General features: G+C 44.6%; 1 protein-coding gene across 1 annotated transcript in view; it reads right to left on the reverse strand.

Moving 5' to 3' along the window:
* The window catches only part of LOC126273217 (uncharacterized), a 109375-nt gene that overhangs the window by 24558 nt on the left and 65085 nt on the right, over nt 1-19732 (reverse strand). Inside the window, exon 2 of the mRNA XM_049976761.1 lies at nt 18958-19203. Coding sequence (XP_049832718.1) covers nt 18958-19203 — 246 coding nt within the window. The remainder of the gene's footprint in view (nt 1-18957; nt 19204-19732) is intronic.

Below are 19732 nucleotides of genomic sequence, written 5' to 3' on the forward strand. Positions count from 1 at the left end.
GTCTGATATATTCTATATGGCACTGGTGGCGGCATGTGCGTCACATGACAGAAATATGTTGTCGACCCACCTAACTTGTAGCCGGCACGGTAGCTCAGCGTGTTCGGTCAGAGGGTTATCTGCCCTCTGTAATAAAAAAAACTGAGGTAATGGATCAACGACGAACTGACACGGGTGTCTTACGACGTCCGGCCTGAGCAGATGCAATGAACGAAAACGAACAAAATGAGGGAAAAATACTTGTACAGTTGGTGAATGGGTAAAAAGATTCTTCTACCTTGCCCGATTTAGGTTTTCTTGTGGATGTGATAATCACTCCCAAAAAAGTGATGAAAACATAAGAGTTTGTCACATAACCTGAAATTAAAAAAAATAAAGCTTTTACTCGAGAGAATACTTGAATTAAGGACCTCTCGTTCCACAGCTGCTCACGCTAACCACGGGACCAAGGCGCTTCTGAGCTCAAATTATCCTTGATGTTGTATATCTTGCGCATGGACTACTCTGTTTGTATAATTTGCTTATTTTTTCATAGTTCCACACAACTTCTTCCTGCTTTCTCGATTGATCTGTGTTCAGTTTTTCAAGGCCTATCCACTGTGCCAACTTATAACTAAATCTGAGGGGGGTGCGATGGGGAGGTTCCCTTGTTAGAAGACTCGTGGCTGTCACTCTCTGTCGCGCGTGCTACAGCGACAAGATTCAAACACGTTTAAATTCAAACGTCACCAGTTGCAGCGGGAGACTGGCAGTGACACAGATGTCGCTCACGTAGGTCACTTCCGTAGCTACACCTGCGGTTGTGTTTTGTCGCCTGAAGCTGTCGAGCGCTGTCGCTCGCTTCTGTCGCTCACGTAGGACACGGCCTAACTCGAAGCGGCGACCATGCAGAGAAGCAGCTGTAAGATGCAGCTAAGTAATGCAAACAAAACATTTTTGCTTTTCACAGTGGTTTCCATTTCGCGACGGATAGTATCTTACTTTCCGAATAGCTCTTGTATAAGCTATCTGAAATGGAGCAAGCAATTAAAATCAGTATTGGTGAGGCAAATGAAAGATTAAGGTTTGATGTAAGTGTTCTGGAAAAGTATAGTTCATCTGCAAGGGAAATCGCATATAAAAAGATAGTTCTAGAGTATTGATACAGCGTTTGGTGCCTTTAGCTAGAAGGTGTGACTGCAGAATTCGAACAAATTTTGAGACGCGCTCCGAGAATCGTAACAGTTCGGTGTAGCATCTGCGAAAGTGTAATCGAGATATTCTGGGTACATAAATGGGTATCTACAGAAGAAAATTTACGTTATTTTCGTGAAACCCTATCGGGTAAATTTAGAGATCCAGTACAGTTCTGATGCCACCATGACTCAGGATGCAACTTGCCTCCCTTTTACTTCGTGAATGGTAAGAGGTGTCCGAAAATGATAGTTGATAGTTATGTACGTAAAATTATTACATAGGTAATAAATACTCTTTTTGTCAAACTGGATACTGAAGGAACTATAACTTTTTTTGGTTCGCTTCCATAGCTGCATCATAAGGTGGCTGGAGTTTGTGAAACCGCAGATAAGAAAATGCATCGTACTACATGGTCACACGAAAGCGTACTGACGAAAACGCACCTTGGAGTATCACTTCTTATGCCTCGGTGACCTATATGACGACCCCACGGGATTAACAGCAAACAGCTCTAGAGTGAAACACATCAAAGCAAGAATCACAGCGTTCGTACGACAATCTCTAGAGGTGAAAAAGGTTCGAGTGCGTTCTCCGATTGAATTGATGCAGGAGAAAACATTCTTATACCACATGATCCGGGAAGCAAACAGAGGTAAACAAAAGTTACTTCACACTCTAAACGATGAACGGAAGCACAAACACGATAAACAAGTCGCAACAAAATACTACGTGGTTCGATATTATTCCGATTTTTAGGCTGAATGGGCAACTGATTCGACGGCAAGTGAGCTACTTTTATCCTACTTTCAACCCACCGTCAATCCAAATGACAACGCCGACCTTGCCGACAACATTACCGATGAAGAAGTATTTGCAATAATCAAAGATTCGCCTACAAAGAAATCGGTTGGATTAGATGGCCCACCTATAGAATTTTGTGCTTGCTTTTGAAACGTCACAAGACCGGAGTTCACTAAAATATACAGTTAATTACTGGAGGACGTGCAGATTACACCTCAGTTTAAGGATGAATTGATGGTCCTGATTTCCAGAAAGACACGTGTCACTACGCTGAAGGAATTTAGATCACTAACTCTACTCAATTCCGACTATAAAATCTTCACCCAGCTCCTAATTGTAGAATGGAGTCGGTACTTCCGAAGGTCATTGCTCCTTATCAAATAAGTGCTGTTCCAGGGAGATCTATATCAAACGCATTATGTGAATATAGTGATGTTGTAAATCTGTCGTGGCTATGTAAATTCAAAGTTTGTCTCATGTTTTTAGACTTTGATAAGGCTTTTGAGTGCATAAACCACCACTTTCTACATGCACCGGATGGCGCTCAGTGCTCATTTTATTCAGACCATACGCAAATGTATAGTCGAAACTTTCTCTCGAATCAAAATTAATGGCCAACGAAGTTAATCAATCCCGATTAAGCAGTCTGTGAGACGAGGCTGACTCCTTACTACGACACTGTACGCAAATGCCGTAGAACCATTACTGTTCCATCTGCATCACAGGTTACAAAGTTTGCAGCCGTTGGGTACAAATTCGTGTATCACGATTATGCCGATATAGCAGTGTAATAGTTTACACGAAATCAGAACTGAAATCGTTCAACAAATAATCCATGCTTAAGTCAGTTCTTCTGGAGTCAACCTCAATGAATGGAAGATTTTACCTGTCGGACTCCGTATTGAGAACATTCAAATAAGATTCAAATAAAATGGAGACTAACAACTTAGTTATGACTTTAATTGCAGTCCACGAGAGATGATAATTGCCAGCTGGGACCATAAACTCAATACATTCACGTCTACTCTCCATGAACATGAAACTAGAACGTCAACCGCATACAGAGAGCTAGCTCCATTGGTTAACAGCTCTGCCCTAAGCAAAATATATACGTCGCAGCAGTGTTACCAGTACTCAAGGACACAGCACAGAAGATTTTAACAGCAGCATATTGGTTCATCTGGACCGGAAATATTTTTAGTTGTCATGTCAACCGTAATATTAACGCGCCCCGCTGGTGGTTTGGGCGTAGAAGACGTACAGAAACACTGCAATATATATGCACCGTATCCGCAAAATGGAACAGACACCCCATCAAATAATTTAAAAAAAACTTTGTTCTACAGGTTAGCCTCTACGTGCAAAAAGGCTCCAGTCTATGTTGGTCGCATCAGCGCTCAACTGCATTAAGGCGGACTTAGTACATGGAAATGAGATATATTCAAGATAATCCAAAGCAGCTTAACACCAGCAGGACCTACTGCCACCTAACGATACACCATAAGCCAAACCTGTACAAGAGAAATATCCAGCGGTCAACTGGAAAAACGACTGGAAAAATAGTTACAGTTCCGTCCAAAATAGTGACCACATGGTATGAAACAGTAAACTATAACGATCCCCAACGCTGGAAAGTTACACAAAATTAAATTGAAGTGGAGTCCATACTGTAACCATTGCTATACTGTAGACACGTTGGCACACTCTCTTATCTGTCGCCACCAATTTCATATATGGAATTGGACTAGTAAAATATTTGCAACGATTACTAACACTAAAGGAATTGCTATAACACTTAAAAGGGTTATTCAACCAGACAGGCATTTCTTCCCTGAAACAAAGAAAAAAAGCTACGCTTGGATTGTCGGTCAGTTTGCATATTTTGCAACTACGACTAAAAATGCGAGTGTGGATGAATATATACACTCCTGGAAATGGAAAAAAGAACACATTGACACCGGTGTGTCAGACCCACCATACTTGCTCCGGACACTGCGAGAGGGCTGTACAAGCAATGATCACACGCACAGCACAGCAGACACACCAGGAACCGCGGTGTTGGCCGTCGAATGGCGCTAGCTGCACAGCATTTGTGCACCGCCGCTGTCAGTGTCAGCCAGTTTGCCGCGGCATACGGAGCTCCATCGCAGTCTTTAACACTGGTAGCATGCCGCGACAGCGTGGACGTGAACCGTATGTGTAGTTGACGCTTTGAGCGAGGGCGTATAGTGGGCATGCCGGAGGCCGGGTGGACGTACCGCCGAATTGCGATGCACGGATGCACGCCAAGACCGTAGGATCCTACGCAGTGCCGTAGGGGACCGCACCGCCACTTCCCAGCAAATTAGGGACACTGTTGCTCCTGGGGTATCGGCGAGGACCATTCGCAACCGTCTCCATGAAGCTGGGCTACGGTCCCGCACACCGTTAGGCCGTCTTCCGCTCACGCCCCAACATCGTGCAGCCCGCCTCCAGTGGTGTCGCGACAGGCGTGAATGGAGGGACGAATGGAGACGTGTCTTCTTCAGCGAATGGAGTAACTTCTGCCTTGGTGCCAATGATGGTCGTATGCGTGTTTGGCGCCGTGCAGGTGAGCGCCAGAATCAGGACTGCATACGACCGAGGCACACAGGGCCAACACCATGCATCATGGTGTGGGGAGCGATCTCCTACACTGGCCGTACACCTCTGGTGATCGTCGAGGGGACACTGAATAGTGCACGGTACATCCAGACCGTCATCGAACCCATCGTTCTACCATTCCTAGACCGGCAAGGGAACTTGCTGTTCCAACAGGACAATGCACGTCCGCATGTATCCCGTGCCACCCAACGTGCTCTAGAAGGTGTAAGTCAACTACCCTGGCCAGCAAGATCTCCGGATCTGTCCCCCATTGAGCATGTTTGGGACTGGATGAAGCGTCGACTCACGCGGTCTGCACGTCCAGCACGAACGCTGGTCCAACTGAGGCGCCAGGTGGAAATGGCATGGCAAGCCGTTCCACAGGACTACATCCAGCATCTCTACGATCGTCTCCATGGGAGAATAGCAGCCTGCATTGCTGCGAAAGGTGGATATACACTGTACTAGTGCCGACATTGTGCATGCTCTGTTGCCTGTGTCTATGTGCCTGTGGTTCTGTCAGTGTGATCATGTGATGTATCTGATCCCAAGAATGTGTCAATAAAGTTTCCCTTTCCTGGGACAATGAATTCACGGTGTTCTTATTTCAATTTCCAGGAGTGTACAATATACAATGGAAGAGCACCATAGTCTTACAAAAAGTCCGAAATGTAAAGCTTTATTTCAGAATTTTTTACTTCACACTTTACCATAAACAAAGGTAATTTTTGGTTGCCGTGCAACAGTTAAGCGAGTCAGTACGCAGTTTGTATCATTTCTTTTGTTTTTAAGCCAAGTCATGATGCCCCAGGATTACTAATTTTTGCAGAAGCCACAATATGAAAAAAATAAAAGCAACTTTTCCAAAAAGCGTTTGATTTATTCTGTTTCATGTTTTTACCGCTATTCGACTCTTTGTTACGAAAAGAAGATTTATTTAGTTTCAATTTAAGATCAATGAACTTAAAAAAAATGTAAGCGGCTACCACACTGAGGATCCGGGTTCAGTTCTGGGTACAACCAGGGGTTTTCCTTGGTGGGAGGTCTGGAACGGTGCGCACTTCCTCTCGTGATGTCAACTGAGGAGTCACTCGACCTGGTAGTAGTGACTCCGTGTCTGCCAACACGACAATGGCCGGGAGAGAGGTGGGCTGACATCTCGCCTGTCTGTACCGCTCTCAAGTGACGCCATTATCTGATGGATGACACGGCGGTCGGACCCAATGGACCTGTCTGTGTGCAGAGCAGGCGGTCTTAATTATGTTTTAATGGGGCAAACGTACTTGTTTAAGAGCATTCAAAAACTCTTCAAGACACTTGCTACCTTGTGCATCGAAACTTTTCCCGAAAATATCAGAGAAATATTCTAAAATTGAAAGGCAAGACCGGAGTCGTTTATTGCCGAGTGAACTCTACCAATTGAGGATGTCACGCAAGGCTCCGTCGTTGTATCAAGCAATCAACTGTTTACTTGTGTCCACAAAACTATTCACTTAAGTATAAGTATGTATTCGCGTTAGAAATAGATTTCCTAAGGTCCTTGTGATATGCTACAAGTTAGTGTGTAGTTCAGTTTATAACAATCGTATCTGACCCTAGAGCCATGAGGAAATATGTTTCATCCGAGTGGCGCCAGCCTATCTTCTTGCTGCAAACAACTACGGAGCCTAGTAAAGTTTATTTATTTATCCCATTTATCATATGTAATATCCTGAACAAAATGATATTGGAATTGAGTTAAATATAGTGTTTAGAAATAAGAAAAATTACAAGTTCCGTATGCTGAAGTTCGTGCATTCACTTGCAGTAGTGCTGCAAATATTCTCTAAAAGATCTTTCTGACAATTCCATATTTAATATACCTTTCAAATCATCTGGAAACCTGTTGAACTTTTTCATTCTCATCTATCAGTCCCTTCTGATACAAACTTCTATTACCTTGGATTTCATGTAAGATAGCTTGCAGTCTGGTATTATGCTTGCTTATGTCGCATTTTTTTCATACTACCTTCATTGCAAGTCACTTTTGTTTAATACATTAGTGTAATAATAATATACACACATGTTACTGTCAGTGTTTTAAACAAAGCTTCACATGACTGTCTATCTCTCTTCCGTGTAGTAATACCAAAAGCTCTCTTTTGGTTTCGAAAGGTCCCCAGAACTGCTGGAGAATTTACGCGCAATACGTGTCCACAGAAAAATATGCATAGCAAGCACTCACTGGTGATTGCTGAATTGTGGTTTATTTTGGGGTCCTTAAGTAACAATAGCCTGTTCCCAGCTTGAATCTGATATGTCCAATAAGTATGTCTCATTTTAAGTCACTTTATACCCAAACACCGACAACTGTCGTTGCATCTTAATTTCTGGGTTGATCGTTGACGGTGACACCACGGTGAGACAGCATGTTATTTTTATTGTTATGGAAATGTACTGTAATTCTTTTCCTGTTGTTTATTATGTGCTGAATTATTGTTAACAATTTTCTGAGCTGTGTCACCAGCTCGTAGTCTTCTCGTTAACGTTGGAGTATCGATCCCGAGGCTTCTGGTTCGATTCCCGGTCGGGTCGGGGATTTTCTCAGCTCGGGACTGTGTGTGTATGTGTGTGTGTTTTAATCATCATTTCATCACCATCGACACCCAAGTCGCCGAAGTGGCGTCAGATATGAAGACTGACAAGGCGACCGAACTCCCTGGAACGGGACGCCCGGCCAACAATGCCACATGCACATTTCGTTACTGATCTGACTTGTGTCAAAGTTTACTATAATTGATTGGATAATATTGTTTTTTCCTGCTTTTACTGATAATGATATCTCATCTGCAAAGAGAATTGTCTTATACAAATCAGCTTGCATCAGATCATTTACACAAATCCGAAAAAGAAGACATCCTATTACTGACTCTTGAGGTGCCCCTTAGATGAGTGAGGGTTCTTCTGAAAAATATTCCGAATCTATTTGCTTTTTTGCACGTACGTGAATTTTCTTTACTTTTTGCTTGTGGTTCCTTGGAATCTACTCGTTTAAAAGCCCCATAATCCCATAGTATTCAAGCTTGTTTAGGAGACTTATGTGGTTTACCATGACGAAAGCTTTTGTTACATCTAAAAATAGAGCTGATATGTGCTTTTTCGCACCAATTGCTTTCAAAACAGTGGTTATGCACTCGCAGTCATCCGTTTCAATTGACTTATTGCTTCTTAAAGCTTGTTAGGAACTAGATAATATTCCATTTCTGTTTATAGTCTCGTATGAGGGGCGTTCAACAAGAAATACAACACAGTGTTTTCTGAGAGCAGGTTTGTTGTATTCAGTATCTCAATACTTCATATTATACCCCACTCTTCTGGCCACAAAACCCTATTTTTCAACATAATCTCTCTTCAATACGACCGCCTAATGCCACCTTACTGGAGGGAGCTGTACGCCCGCGTGGTACCACTCCACTTGTCGACGTCAGAGCCGTTGTCTTGCTGTATCGATAATCTCCCCATCATCGACGTACTGATTCTCGCGGAGTGCATCCTTCATTGCCGCTGTGAGAAGTAGGTTATATTGTAGCGAAACTGAAAAAGATAGTTACTGTGAATTTATATGGGTCTCTGAAAATTATTTCGAGTTTCGAGCAGTTAATTCATGAGCCCACTCGAATAATAAATGGTTGTGAAAACACACTTGAACTTTTAGCAACAACTAACCTACTAACGAGCATCAAAACGGATACAGGGATCAGTGAACACAGATTGCCGTAGCGAGAACAAAAACCGTAACTCCCAAATCCACCAAAAATAAACGGAAAATACGTCTGTTGACGCCTTACTGACAGACAATCTCCATTCTTTCCAAATTAGCAATGTAAGTATAGATCACACGTGGCTTGAATCCAAGGAAATAGTATCGACAGCAAATGTGAGATTTATACCAAATGAAATGACAAACGATAGAGCTGATCCTCCATGGTACACAAAATGGGTCAGAACAGTGTTGCACAAACAACGAAAAAAGGCTAATAAATTTAAACTATCGTAAAACCCCCGGGACTGGTGATCTTTTACAGAAGCTCTAAATATAGCGTGGACTTTAACGCGAGATGCTTATAATAGTTTCCATAACGAAACTTTGTCTCGAAACCTGGCAGAAAATCCAAAGAGAGTTTGGTCGTATGTAAAGTATGGCTAGTTGCAAGACACTGTCAGTGCCTTCTCTGTGTGACAGCAACGGAAATACTATCGACGACAGCGTTGCTAAAGCAAAGTTACTAAACACAGCCTTTCTAAATTCCTTTACTGAAGAAGGCGAAGTAAATGTTCCAAAATATGAAGCAAGAACATCTCCCAACACGAGTAACTGATAAGCAGATATCCTCGTAATAGTGAAGTAACTTCCGTCATTTAATAAAAGCAACTCTTCCGGTCCAGATTCCGTACAAATTATTTCCTTTCGAAGTATATTGATGCAATAGCTCCACAGCTAACAATCATATACAACTGCTCGCTCGACGAAAGATCCGTACCCAAAGACAGGAAACTTGCACACGTCACACCCGTATTCACGAGAGGAAACATGAGTAATCCACAAAATTACAGGCCCATATAATTAACGTCGATATGCAACAGGATTTTGGAACATATATTGTGTTCGAACATTATGAATTACCTCGAAAAGAACGGTCTATTGACACATAGTCAACACCTATTTAGAAAACATCGCTCTTTTGGAACACAACTACCTCTTTACTCACATGAAGTGTTGAGTGCTGTCGGAAAAAGATTTGAAACTGAGTATTGATAGATTTTCAGAAGGCTTTTGACACAGCACCGCACAAGCGGCGGCTGGTAATCAAATTGCATGCCTATGGAATACATCTCAGTTATGCGACTAGATTCGTAATTTCCTGTCAGAAAGGTTACAGTTTTTAGGAACGGACGGAAAGTCATCGAGTAAAGCATAAGTGATGTATGGCATTTCACAAGATAGTATTGTAGGCCCTCTGTTGTTCCTTATCTATATAAACGATTCAGGAGATGAACTGAGCAGCCGTCTTAGGTTCTTTGCAGATGATTCTGTCGTTTATCGTATAATAAAGTCATCAGGAGATCAAAATCAATTGAGGTAACTATATGGAGCGAAAATTAGGAATTTTCTCTAAATAATGAAAAGTGTGATGTCATTCACATGAGTGCTAAAAGGAATCCGTTAAACTTAGGTTGCACGACAAATCAATCAAACCTAAGGCTTTAAATTCGACTAAATACCTAGGAATTACTACTACGAACAACTTAAATTGGACAGAACACATACACTATTGGCCATTAAAATTGCTACACCAAGAAGAAATACAGATGATAAACGGGTATTCATTGGACAAATATATTACACTAGCACAGACATGTGATTACATTTTCATGCAATTTGGGTGCGTAGACCCGAGAAATCAGTATCCAGAACAACCACCTCTGGCCGTAATAACGGCCTTGATAGGCCTGGCCACTAAGTCAAACAGAGCTTGGATGGCGTGTACAGGTACAGCTGCCCATGCAGCTTCAACACGATACCACAGTTCATCAAGAGTAGTGACTGGCGTACTGTGACGAGCCAGTTGCTCGGCCGTCATTGACCAGACGTTTCCAATTGGTGAGAGATCTGGAGAATGTGCTAGCCAGGGCAGCATTGGAACATTTTATGTATCCAGAAAGGCCAGTATAGGACCTGGAACTCGCGGTCGTGCATTCTCCTGCTGAAATGTAGGGTTTCGCAGGGCTCGAATGAAGGCTAGAGCCACGGGTCGTAACACATCTGAAATGTAACGTCCACTGTTCAAAGTGCCGTCAATGCGAACAAGAGGTGACCGAGACGTGTACATCCCATACCATGACGCTGGTCGATGCGCCAGTATGGCGACGACGAATACACGCTTCCAATCTGCGTTCATCGCGATGTCGCCAAACACGAATGCAGCCATCATGATGATGTAAACAGAGCCTGGATTCACCGGAAAAAATGAAGTTTTGCCTTTCATGCACCCATGTTCGACGTTGAATACACAATCGCAGGCGCTCCTGTCTCTGATGCAGCGTCAGGGGTAATCGCCACCATGGTCTCCTAGCTGATAGTCCATGCTGCTGCAAACGTCGTCGAACTGTTCGTGCAGATGGTTGTTGTCCTGTAAACGTCCCCATCTGTGGCTGCACGATCCGTTACAGCCTAGCGGATAAGATACCTGTCATCTCGACTGCTAGTGTTACGTGGCCGTTGGGATCCAACACCTCCTGAAACCACCGATTCCATATTATGCTAACAGTCATTGGATCTTGACCAACACTAACAGCAATGTCGCGATACTATAAACAGTAATCGAGAAAGGCTACAATACGACCTTTATCAAAGTCGGAAACGTGATGGTACGCATTTCTCCTCCTTACACGAGGCATCACAACAACGTTTCACCAGGCAACGGCGGTAAACTGCTGTTTGTGTATGAGAAATCGGTTGCAAACTTCCCTCATGTCAGCACGTTGTAGGTGTCGCCACCGGCGACAACCTTGTGTGAATGTTTGGAAAGCTAATTATTTGCATATCACAGCCTATTCTTTCTGTCGGTTAAATTTCACGTCTGTAGCACGTCATATTCATGGTGTAGCGATTTTAATGACCAGTAGTGTAGACAATGTTGTGGGGAAGGCGAACGAAAGCCTGCGATTTATTGGCAGAACGCTTAGAAGACGCAACAGATCTACTAATAGGACTGCCTACACTAGGCTTGTCCTCTTTTGGAGTACTGCTGCGCAATGTGGCATCCTTACCAGGTAGGATTAACGGAGCACATCGAGAAAGTTCAAAGAAGGGAAGCAAGTTTTGTATTTATACAACGAATGCTTTCACGACCTAATGTTTCAGCTGCTGAGAATTTTTCCGGGTTGTATGGCCGTGGTCCATGGAACTCTTCAATACCTGACGTTTCACCCAAGGCTACGTTGGCTTGCCGGCAAGACTCAGCGCAACTAGGAGCACCACCGAAGACGTCCAATGCAGCCTTGGATGAAACGTCAGTGATTGAAGAGTTCCATGGACCACGGCCATACAACCAGAAAAAATTCTCGCGTTTTGTATTATTGCGAAGTAGGGGAGAGAGTGTCTCGGACATGATGTGCGAGCTTGGATGGCAAACATTAAAACAAAGGCGTTTTCCGTTGGAGCGAGATCTTTTCGCGAAATTTCTGACACCAGTTTTCTCTTCTGAGTATGAAAGTATTTTACTGTCGCCAACTACACAGGGAGAAACTATCATCATAATAAAATATCGGAAATCAGAGCTTGTGTTTTTTTCCACGCGCTGTTCGAGAATGGAATAATAGATAATTGTTGTGATGATGGTTCGATGAACCCTCCGCTGGTCACTGAAGTGTGCTTTTCGAAGGAGGAGGAGGAGGAGGAGGAGATTAGTGTTTAAACCCCCTTCGACAACGAGGTCATTGGAGACGGAGCATAAGCTTGGATTTCGGAAGGATGGGGGAGGGAAATCGGCCGTGATGCCCTTTGAAAAAAACCATCCGGGCATTTGCCTGAAACGGTTTAGGGAAATCACGGAAAATCTAAATCAGGATGGCCGGAGACGGGTTTGAACCGTCGTCCTCCCAAATGCGAGTCCAGTGTGGTAACCACTGCGCCACCTCGGTCGGTCGATTTTCGAAGGAGCCCTTTAGATGTAGACGTAGACTGGACCGAACAGATTGAAGCCGGAAGGTATGAGATCCGAGAGGAAGAACAATCCAATGAACTTTTGCGATGTCCTGTCGGGTGCGCAGACTTATGTGAGGCCTTGCGTCATCATGTAGAAGTTCATCTGCATTTCTGTGGTGCCAGACGTACTGAAGTCGTTTCTTCAATTTCCCGGGGAAAGTACGGTACACTGCAGAGTTGATCGTTGCACCGCGAGGGAGGACATCAAACAGAACAACCCTATCAGAGTCCCAAAAGACCTCCGTCATGTCATTACTCGCTGAGGGTGCGGCTTTGAATTTTTCCTTCGGAGGAGAGGTGGTGATGCGCCGCTCCACGGATTGTCATTTTGTTTCTGGTTTGAACCCTTATCTCATAGCGTGTGACGATGGTCAACGGAAAGTTCTTACAATCAGCGTTGTAGCTCGCAAGCAATTCCGCACATATGATTCCTAGTTGCTCCTTGTGGTCTTCTGGAAGGCGGCGAGGAACCCAGTGGGCAGACACCTCTGACTATACCAACAGGTGGACGAGTGTGTCAGCACTACCAACAGAGACGTCCAGCTGTGCAGCGAGATGATCCGTGCATCACCTCGACAGAGAGTGTCCTCACGTTCCAACATTGCGGGAGTCAACAGTGAGAAGTCGGACAGGTGTGCGCGACGTAGCTGCGACAGTGACAAGAGCCTCGCCAACGGTGATATTCAGGAAGCCGTCGCATTAGCCAAGCAAGTGACATCTTTAGGCACTGTTCTCGAACTAAAAATTATCTTATACGCAGTCTACTAGCCTGAGATAAAGGGTCACGGAAACCAACAATGACAAGAGATGTGGAACGTTTTCCAGCAAACGAAAGGCCGCTCTGACTCAGTGCTCCAACCTCCGAGTTCCTCACAGCCGTGTTTCCCGAGGACACATTTGGAGCGATTCAAATTTATACTATCATACGACTTCGCTTCAATCACACCTCTTTTCCTCAATATCTATATCGGATCAACGTTTACGCTTCGCCAGCGTGCGTGTGTGACCATGAGTCGGAAGCTGATTTCAACCACATATTGTTTATGTGTTCCAGATATTACTGTGAGCGGTTGGACTTGCTGAAGCCAATGCTGAGTTTGGGGTACCACCGTCCTCAATCAGCTACTTCTTCTTTTTTTTTTTTACCAAAGACATTCGCTTTTATAAAATGCTTGTTAAGGTACTTACGAGTACTAGGCACAATCTGTAGGTTTTAATGGTGTACTTATTCCATTTTTCTGTCTTGTTTCTGAAGATATTTCAGGAATTGTGTGGACTGTAACTCAACACAATTTTAACTTCCTTTTACGCTAATTGTTCCAAAAATATAGTGGACACAGCTGCGACGGTTTTGCGCATTCTCTACTTGTAAATACGCATTTCTTATTCTTTTATTCAATTCTATGTACATTGTACACTGAAGAGCCAAAGAAACTGGTACATCTGCCTAATATAGTGTAGGAACTCCGCGAGCGCGCATAAGTGGCGCAGCACGACGTGGTATGGACTCGACTAATGTCTGAAATACTGCTGGAGGGAACAGACACCATGAATCATGTGGGTCTGTCCTTAAATCCGTAAGACTTCGAAGGGGTGGAGATCTCTTCTGTCAGCATGTTGCAAGGCATCCCAGATATGCTCAATAATGTTTATGTCTGGGGAGTTTGGTGGCCAGCGGAAGGGATTAAACTCAGTGCAGTGTTCCTGGAGCCACTCTGTAGCAATTTCGGACGTGTATCGCGTTGTTGTGTTGGAATTGCCGAAGTCCATCGGAATGCACAATGGACATGAATGGATGCAGGTGATCATACAGGATGTTTACGTGCGTGTCACCTGTCAGAGTCGTATGTAGACGTATCACGTTTCCCATATCACTCCAACATCACACGCTCCACTCCATTACAGTCCCCTGGTGACATGCTTGATCCATGGATTACCTCCATACTCGTACACGTCTATACGCTCGATATAGTTTGAAACGAGGCTCGTCCAACCAGCACATGTTTCCACTCAACAGTCCAATATCAGTGTTGAGGTGTAAAGCGAGGTACAAAGTTTTGTGTCGTTTAGTGATCAAGGGTACACCAGTGGGCCTTTTGCTCCGAGAGCCCATAACGATGATGTTTCGTTGAATGGTCCGCACGCTGACACATGTTGATGGCCCAGGACTCAAATCTGTAGCAGTTTGCGGAAGTCTTGCACTTCTGCCACGTTGAACGATTCTCTTCAGTCGTCGTTGGTCCCGTTCTTGCAGGATCTTTTCCGGCCACAGCGATGTCGGACTATTGATATTTTACGGGACTCCTGATATTCACGGTACACTCGTGAAATTGTCCTACTGGAATATCGCCACTTCATCGCTGCCTCGGAGACGCCGTCTCCCATCACTCGTGCGCTGACTATAACACCACGTTCAAACTCACTTATATCTTGATAGCCTGCGACTGCAGCAGCAGTAACCGATCTAACAACTGCGCCAGGCACTTGTTGTCTTATATATGCATTTCTGACGGCAGCGCTGTATTCTACCAGTTTAAATATCTCTGTATTTGATTACGCATGCCCAGATCAGTTTCTTTGGTGCTTCAGTGTTGATAACTAAATGGAGATGCTTCAAATCGCTCTAAGCATTATGGGACTTAACATATGAGGTCATCAGTCCCCTAGACTTAGAACGCCTTAAACCTAACTAAGCTAAGGACACCACACACAGCCATGCCCCTAGGCAGGATTCGAACCTGCGACCGTAGCAGCACCACGGTTCTGGACTGAAGCGCCTAGAACAGCTCGGCCACAGCGGCTGACTTAAATGGAGGTGCTTGTCGGAAGGGGAAGCAGATAAAAATAGTGACTCACCGTGTTTTTGTACACTGCCGAATCTCTGTAGACATTGTGCAAGCGCCTATGAATATCTGCGATGCTCTGGTTTTCGGCCATAAATACATTCACTGACAGCTCTCTGCTTGGAACGCACTTGCGTTACAGAGACCATTTTGAAAGGTAATAGGGACCGAAGTGAGAATATTTGCATTATGCCCTACAAGAAATACCGCCTGTTTGCTAACAAAAATCGCAGAGAAAGAAAAGTGTTGCATTGTTTATTGAACGCCTGTCTTACATTTAGACGTAACCATGACTATGCTGCCTTGCTTGCCAACCAATAGTTCTAGTCGTCTGGGAACGTTTGCTTGCGTCAGCTACTGGCGCTCTTGCCTACTGAGAGGTACCTCCGCCGACGGGGCTTATCAGGAGTGACTTACTGTCACTTGTCGGACTGCAGGCTGGTGCGCAGAGGTGCCCCTGGCTCGGGGGCGCACACGTGTCAAGGTCGCCTACCGAGAACAGCCGGCGGAGCAGGGCAGGGCCTGTTTATTTACAGTGGGGCGCGGCAGGGCTGCCTCAGCAGGTTGCTGGCCTCTTATCGCAGCGGAGGCCGCGACATCGCGCCGGCCGCTATCCTCCAGCAGCCGGCGGGCCGCGTGGGCGCTCCCACCGCTCGCCGGGTCTCCAGTGGCGCACTATTCCTGGAACGCCGTAACCCTTCGCCGACGTCGAGAATAGAACCGGCGCCCGTTTCTGTCCGCGCCGTTATCTGCACTGATAACGCACGTCGCTTTGTGCGCCCGGTCAAACTATAATCAGCGCGTGGCGGATTCGTACCTTCCGGCGTTGCGTCTCGCTTATCTAGCGTTAGCAACGAAAATAGCTCGCTGCGCCCAGAGTACGTTGCACGAGTCCAAAGTCGACCGAGTAGTCTTGGGAGGGTGATTATGCTCGTTTGCTGAATATTTTCGTATCTGGAACTCTCGGTCAGAAGTGGCTCGTTACGCAGTAATTCGTTCGGTTTGTAGACACAGTTCCGCCAGTATAGAAAGTTTTTCTCTAATCCTGATACAGATTTTCTGGGACGTTGCAACAAGGCAAAGATAAACATTTCGAATTTTTAAAAATTTATTCTGCTATGACTGCCGATTTCCGTACCACGTACAGTCATCGCGCCGTCCTATCATCGAAAACGTCACTGAGGAATGCTGATTTACTCTTTAAGAAAACCACAAAAAATATTTTCCTGTACTACAGCTAAATAATGGTACAGCATACAACTTTAAAATTGAAGCAGCCCCTGGTAACTTGGGGTTAGTCGTCAAACTATCTTACACAAGAATATCTGTCATTATAACAGTAAGTAAAGGTCGATAACATAAGTTAAACAGACGCAAACTGCCACCAGATGTCACAAGAGGGATCCCTACGACAAAACATTTGCGAAAAACAAGGCATAAACGGAGCACACATAACAGATGATACTATCCAAAAATACACTCCAATACTGACAAGAGACATAGAGATACACCAAAAAGCGGTTATTTATGCATTACAGTGTATCACCTGTGACGCCAGATACGTGATCAGACAGGCAGAACGTTCGATGTTAGACACAAAACACAGACGAGACACGGGAAGTTTGTGGCAAAAATTTTCAGAACATCTCAGGGAACTCAATCGCAAGCCCACCAACAGAGAAGAAGATATGAAAATAATTAGAATAAACAACTGACCTTGCAATAAAATGATCATATACAAGAGATCAAAGCAGAAAAAAGTCCATTTGAATGATCAAGTAAGCAAGGCAAACGAGTCACTACTTATATTAAAACACAATGGTGTAGAATAACACTCCAGTACATGGAAGATGAGAGTAACGCCACTCAACATTTAAATCCAAAATCCAGTCATCTGAAAACTTAAAACTTTCAATCACTCTCTCACAGCTATTGCATCCACATTCAACGTTTACAGCCGCATCCCATACTAACCACACCGCAAAATCCCTAATATCTTTTTTTTAAAAAAAGAGTCATACATGCACATTCAGTCTCTTTCTCCCTCCCTCTCTCTCTCTCTCTCTCTCTCTCTCTCTCTCTCTCTCTCTCTCTCTCTCTCACACTCACTCACACACACACCATACACACACACAAACGCACAGACATACCGGTAGAAAGAGAGCAGAAATGAACAGTCATTAGCTTTCATCGTATACTTCGTTAGGTAGGCAACACTTAGGTAAAAGTAAAAAAAACAAGAGACATCAAGTGAACACATATTTACGACTAATAATCACACTTTCAAGAGAAAACCTGCAGCTAATGCCAGACTAGTCCACAGCAGTTACCTTACATAATACAGAAACTACGAAACACAAAGATCGCTATGTATAAATTTGCCTACGTTTCGTAAATGAAGTGACAGTGCGAACTCTTACATGTGACGGTACTGGAAGAAACGCATATATCAGCCATAAAAACGAATAACTGTTAGTAGTAACTTATTTATGCAAAAATTAGGGCGTGTATCCGACCGGGGCAGCCTCGAGGTCAGGGGCGCATTGTCACGGTCCATGCGGCTTCACACGTCGGAAGTTCGAGTCCTCCCTCGGGCATGGGTGTGTGTGTGTTGTTCAAAAATGGTTCAAATGGCTCTGAGCGATATGAGACTTAACTTCTGAGGGCAACAGTCCCCTAGAACTTAGAACTACTTGAACCTACCTAACCTAAGGACATCACATACATCCATGCCCGAGGCAGGATTCGTACCTGCGGCCGTAGCGGTCACGAGATTCCAGACTGTAGCGCCTAAAACCGCTCGGCCACCCCGTCCGCCTGTGTGTTGTCCATAGCGTAAGTTGAAGTTAGACTAAGTAGTGTGTAGGCTTTAGGGACCGATGGTCTCAGCAGTTTGGTCCCATAAGACCTTACCACAAATTTACAAAATTAGGGCATGAACTGTTTTCTAGTATACTTAATGTAAAAGACGAAACGTGACTGGAGCATAGAAAATAAAGTGAAGCAAGATGAAGGCGTTTAAATCTATAAAACGAGCATATTTATGCTCCAAACATACACTATGTGATCAAAAATTTCCGTACTTCACTTTGTAGTGCAGAATGGACCGCTAGATGTCACTAGAGACTCACCCAGAAGTATAAAAGGAGGCAGGGAGGACTGTGTTGTCCATCATCCGGTTCCTCACCATAGTCCTCCAAAACATTCACCCTTTTCAACGACCCCACACCCTCCAACAACAGATCTCCCTCAACGCCCGCTCCGTCTTTCACATAAACACCTTCGCCACTTACTTCCGCAACCAATCCCACTTCACCTTAACCCGCCTCGACACCCTAGTTTAAGCCTCTCCCCTCCCCTCTCTTCACCCCCCCCCTCTCTTCCCATTAAGTTCCAGCACGAGTGTCGCATCCTTTTCCAGAACAACCGCTCCTTCCGCAGCAGCAAATACTTACTCACGAACACCCTGTCCCATAACCAGGTAAAAAACCTTCCTCCTGAACGAAACCTTTCTCCATCTCCATCATACAATCCGCACAACTCCCTGTGTCCTACACTGCACTGACGCTCCTGGTCTTCGAGCTCAGGGTGGAGTCGTCATCGGCCACCATAAGCATTTCGCCGTCCGGGCGCAACCACTCTCATCCTCAGCGTCTTCTTGCCCTCCCTCACCATTACCTGCACCACCATCTATGTCTGCTCCATTACCTGCACCACCATCTATGTCTGCTCCATTACCTGCACCACCATCTATGTCTGCTCCATTACCTGCACCACCATCTATGTCTGCTCCATTACCTGCACCACCATCTATGTCTGCTCCATTACCTGCACCACCATCTATGTCTGCTCCATTACCTGCACCACCATCTATGTCTGCTCCATTACCTGCACCACCATCTATGTCTGCTCCATTACCTGTACCTGCACCACCATCTATGTCTGCTCCATTACCTGCACCACCATCTATGTCTGCTCCATTACCTGCACCACCATCTATGTCTGCTCCATTACCTGCACCACCATCTATGTCTGCTCCATTGCTCCTCCTCTCTGTGACTTCATCTCCCACATTGGCCGTACCTTCTCCACCTATGTCATTTCCTCCGACAATAGCATCCACAGCGGCTCCCCTGCCGCCCTTCGGCTATTTTTGTGCACTACTTTTTTACGGTTTTTATCTCCATTTTATAGTCGCCCTCCTTTTTTGTCTGTTCTCTTCCATACTGTTACTTCCTTTGTATAATCAGTGTCTTTCTGCTGAAGAGCAGCGTATATGCTGCTGCCAGCCCACCCCAGATTGGGAATTGAAACACAATAAAGGAAAAAAAACTGTATTGTCAGCAGAGAGACAGTAACTGCAGGATGGGTCGGTGAGGAGAATCAATGACTTCGAACACGGACTAGTCACTCAATGTAAGCTGAGTAACAAATCCGTCAGGGATGTTTCAAGATACACTCTAAAAAAACAAAAAGACGCACAACGTAGCAATTATCCGAATGGGATGGAAATCTTTAGGTATGATCTACATGCACACACAAA

This window comes from Schistocerca gregaria, chromosome 5, assembly GCF_023897955.1.
Source record: "Schistocerca gregaria isolate iqSchGreg1 chromosome 5, iqSchGreg1.2, whole genome shotgun sequence".
NCBI classification, from domain to species: domain Eukaryota; kingdom Metazoa; phylum Arthropoda; class Insecta; order Orthoptera; family Acrididae; genus Schistocerca; species Schistocerca gregaria.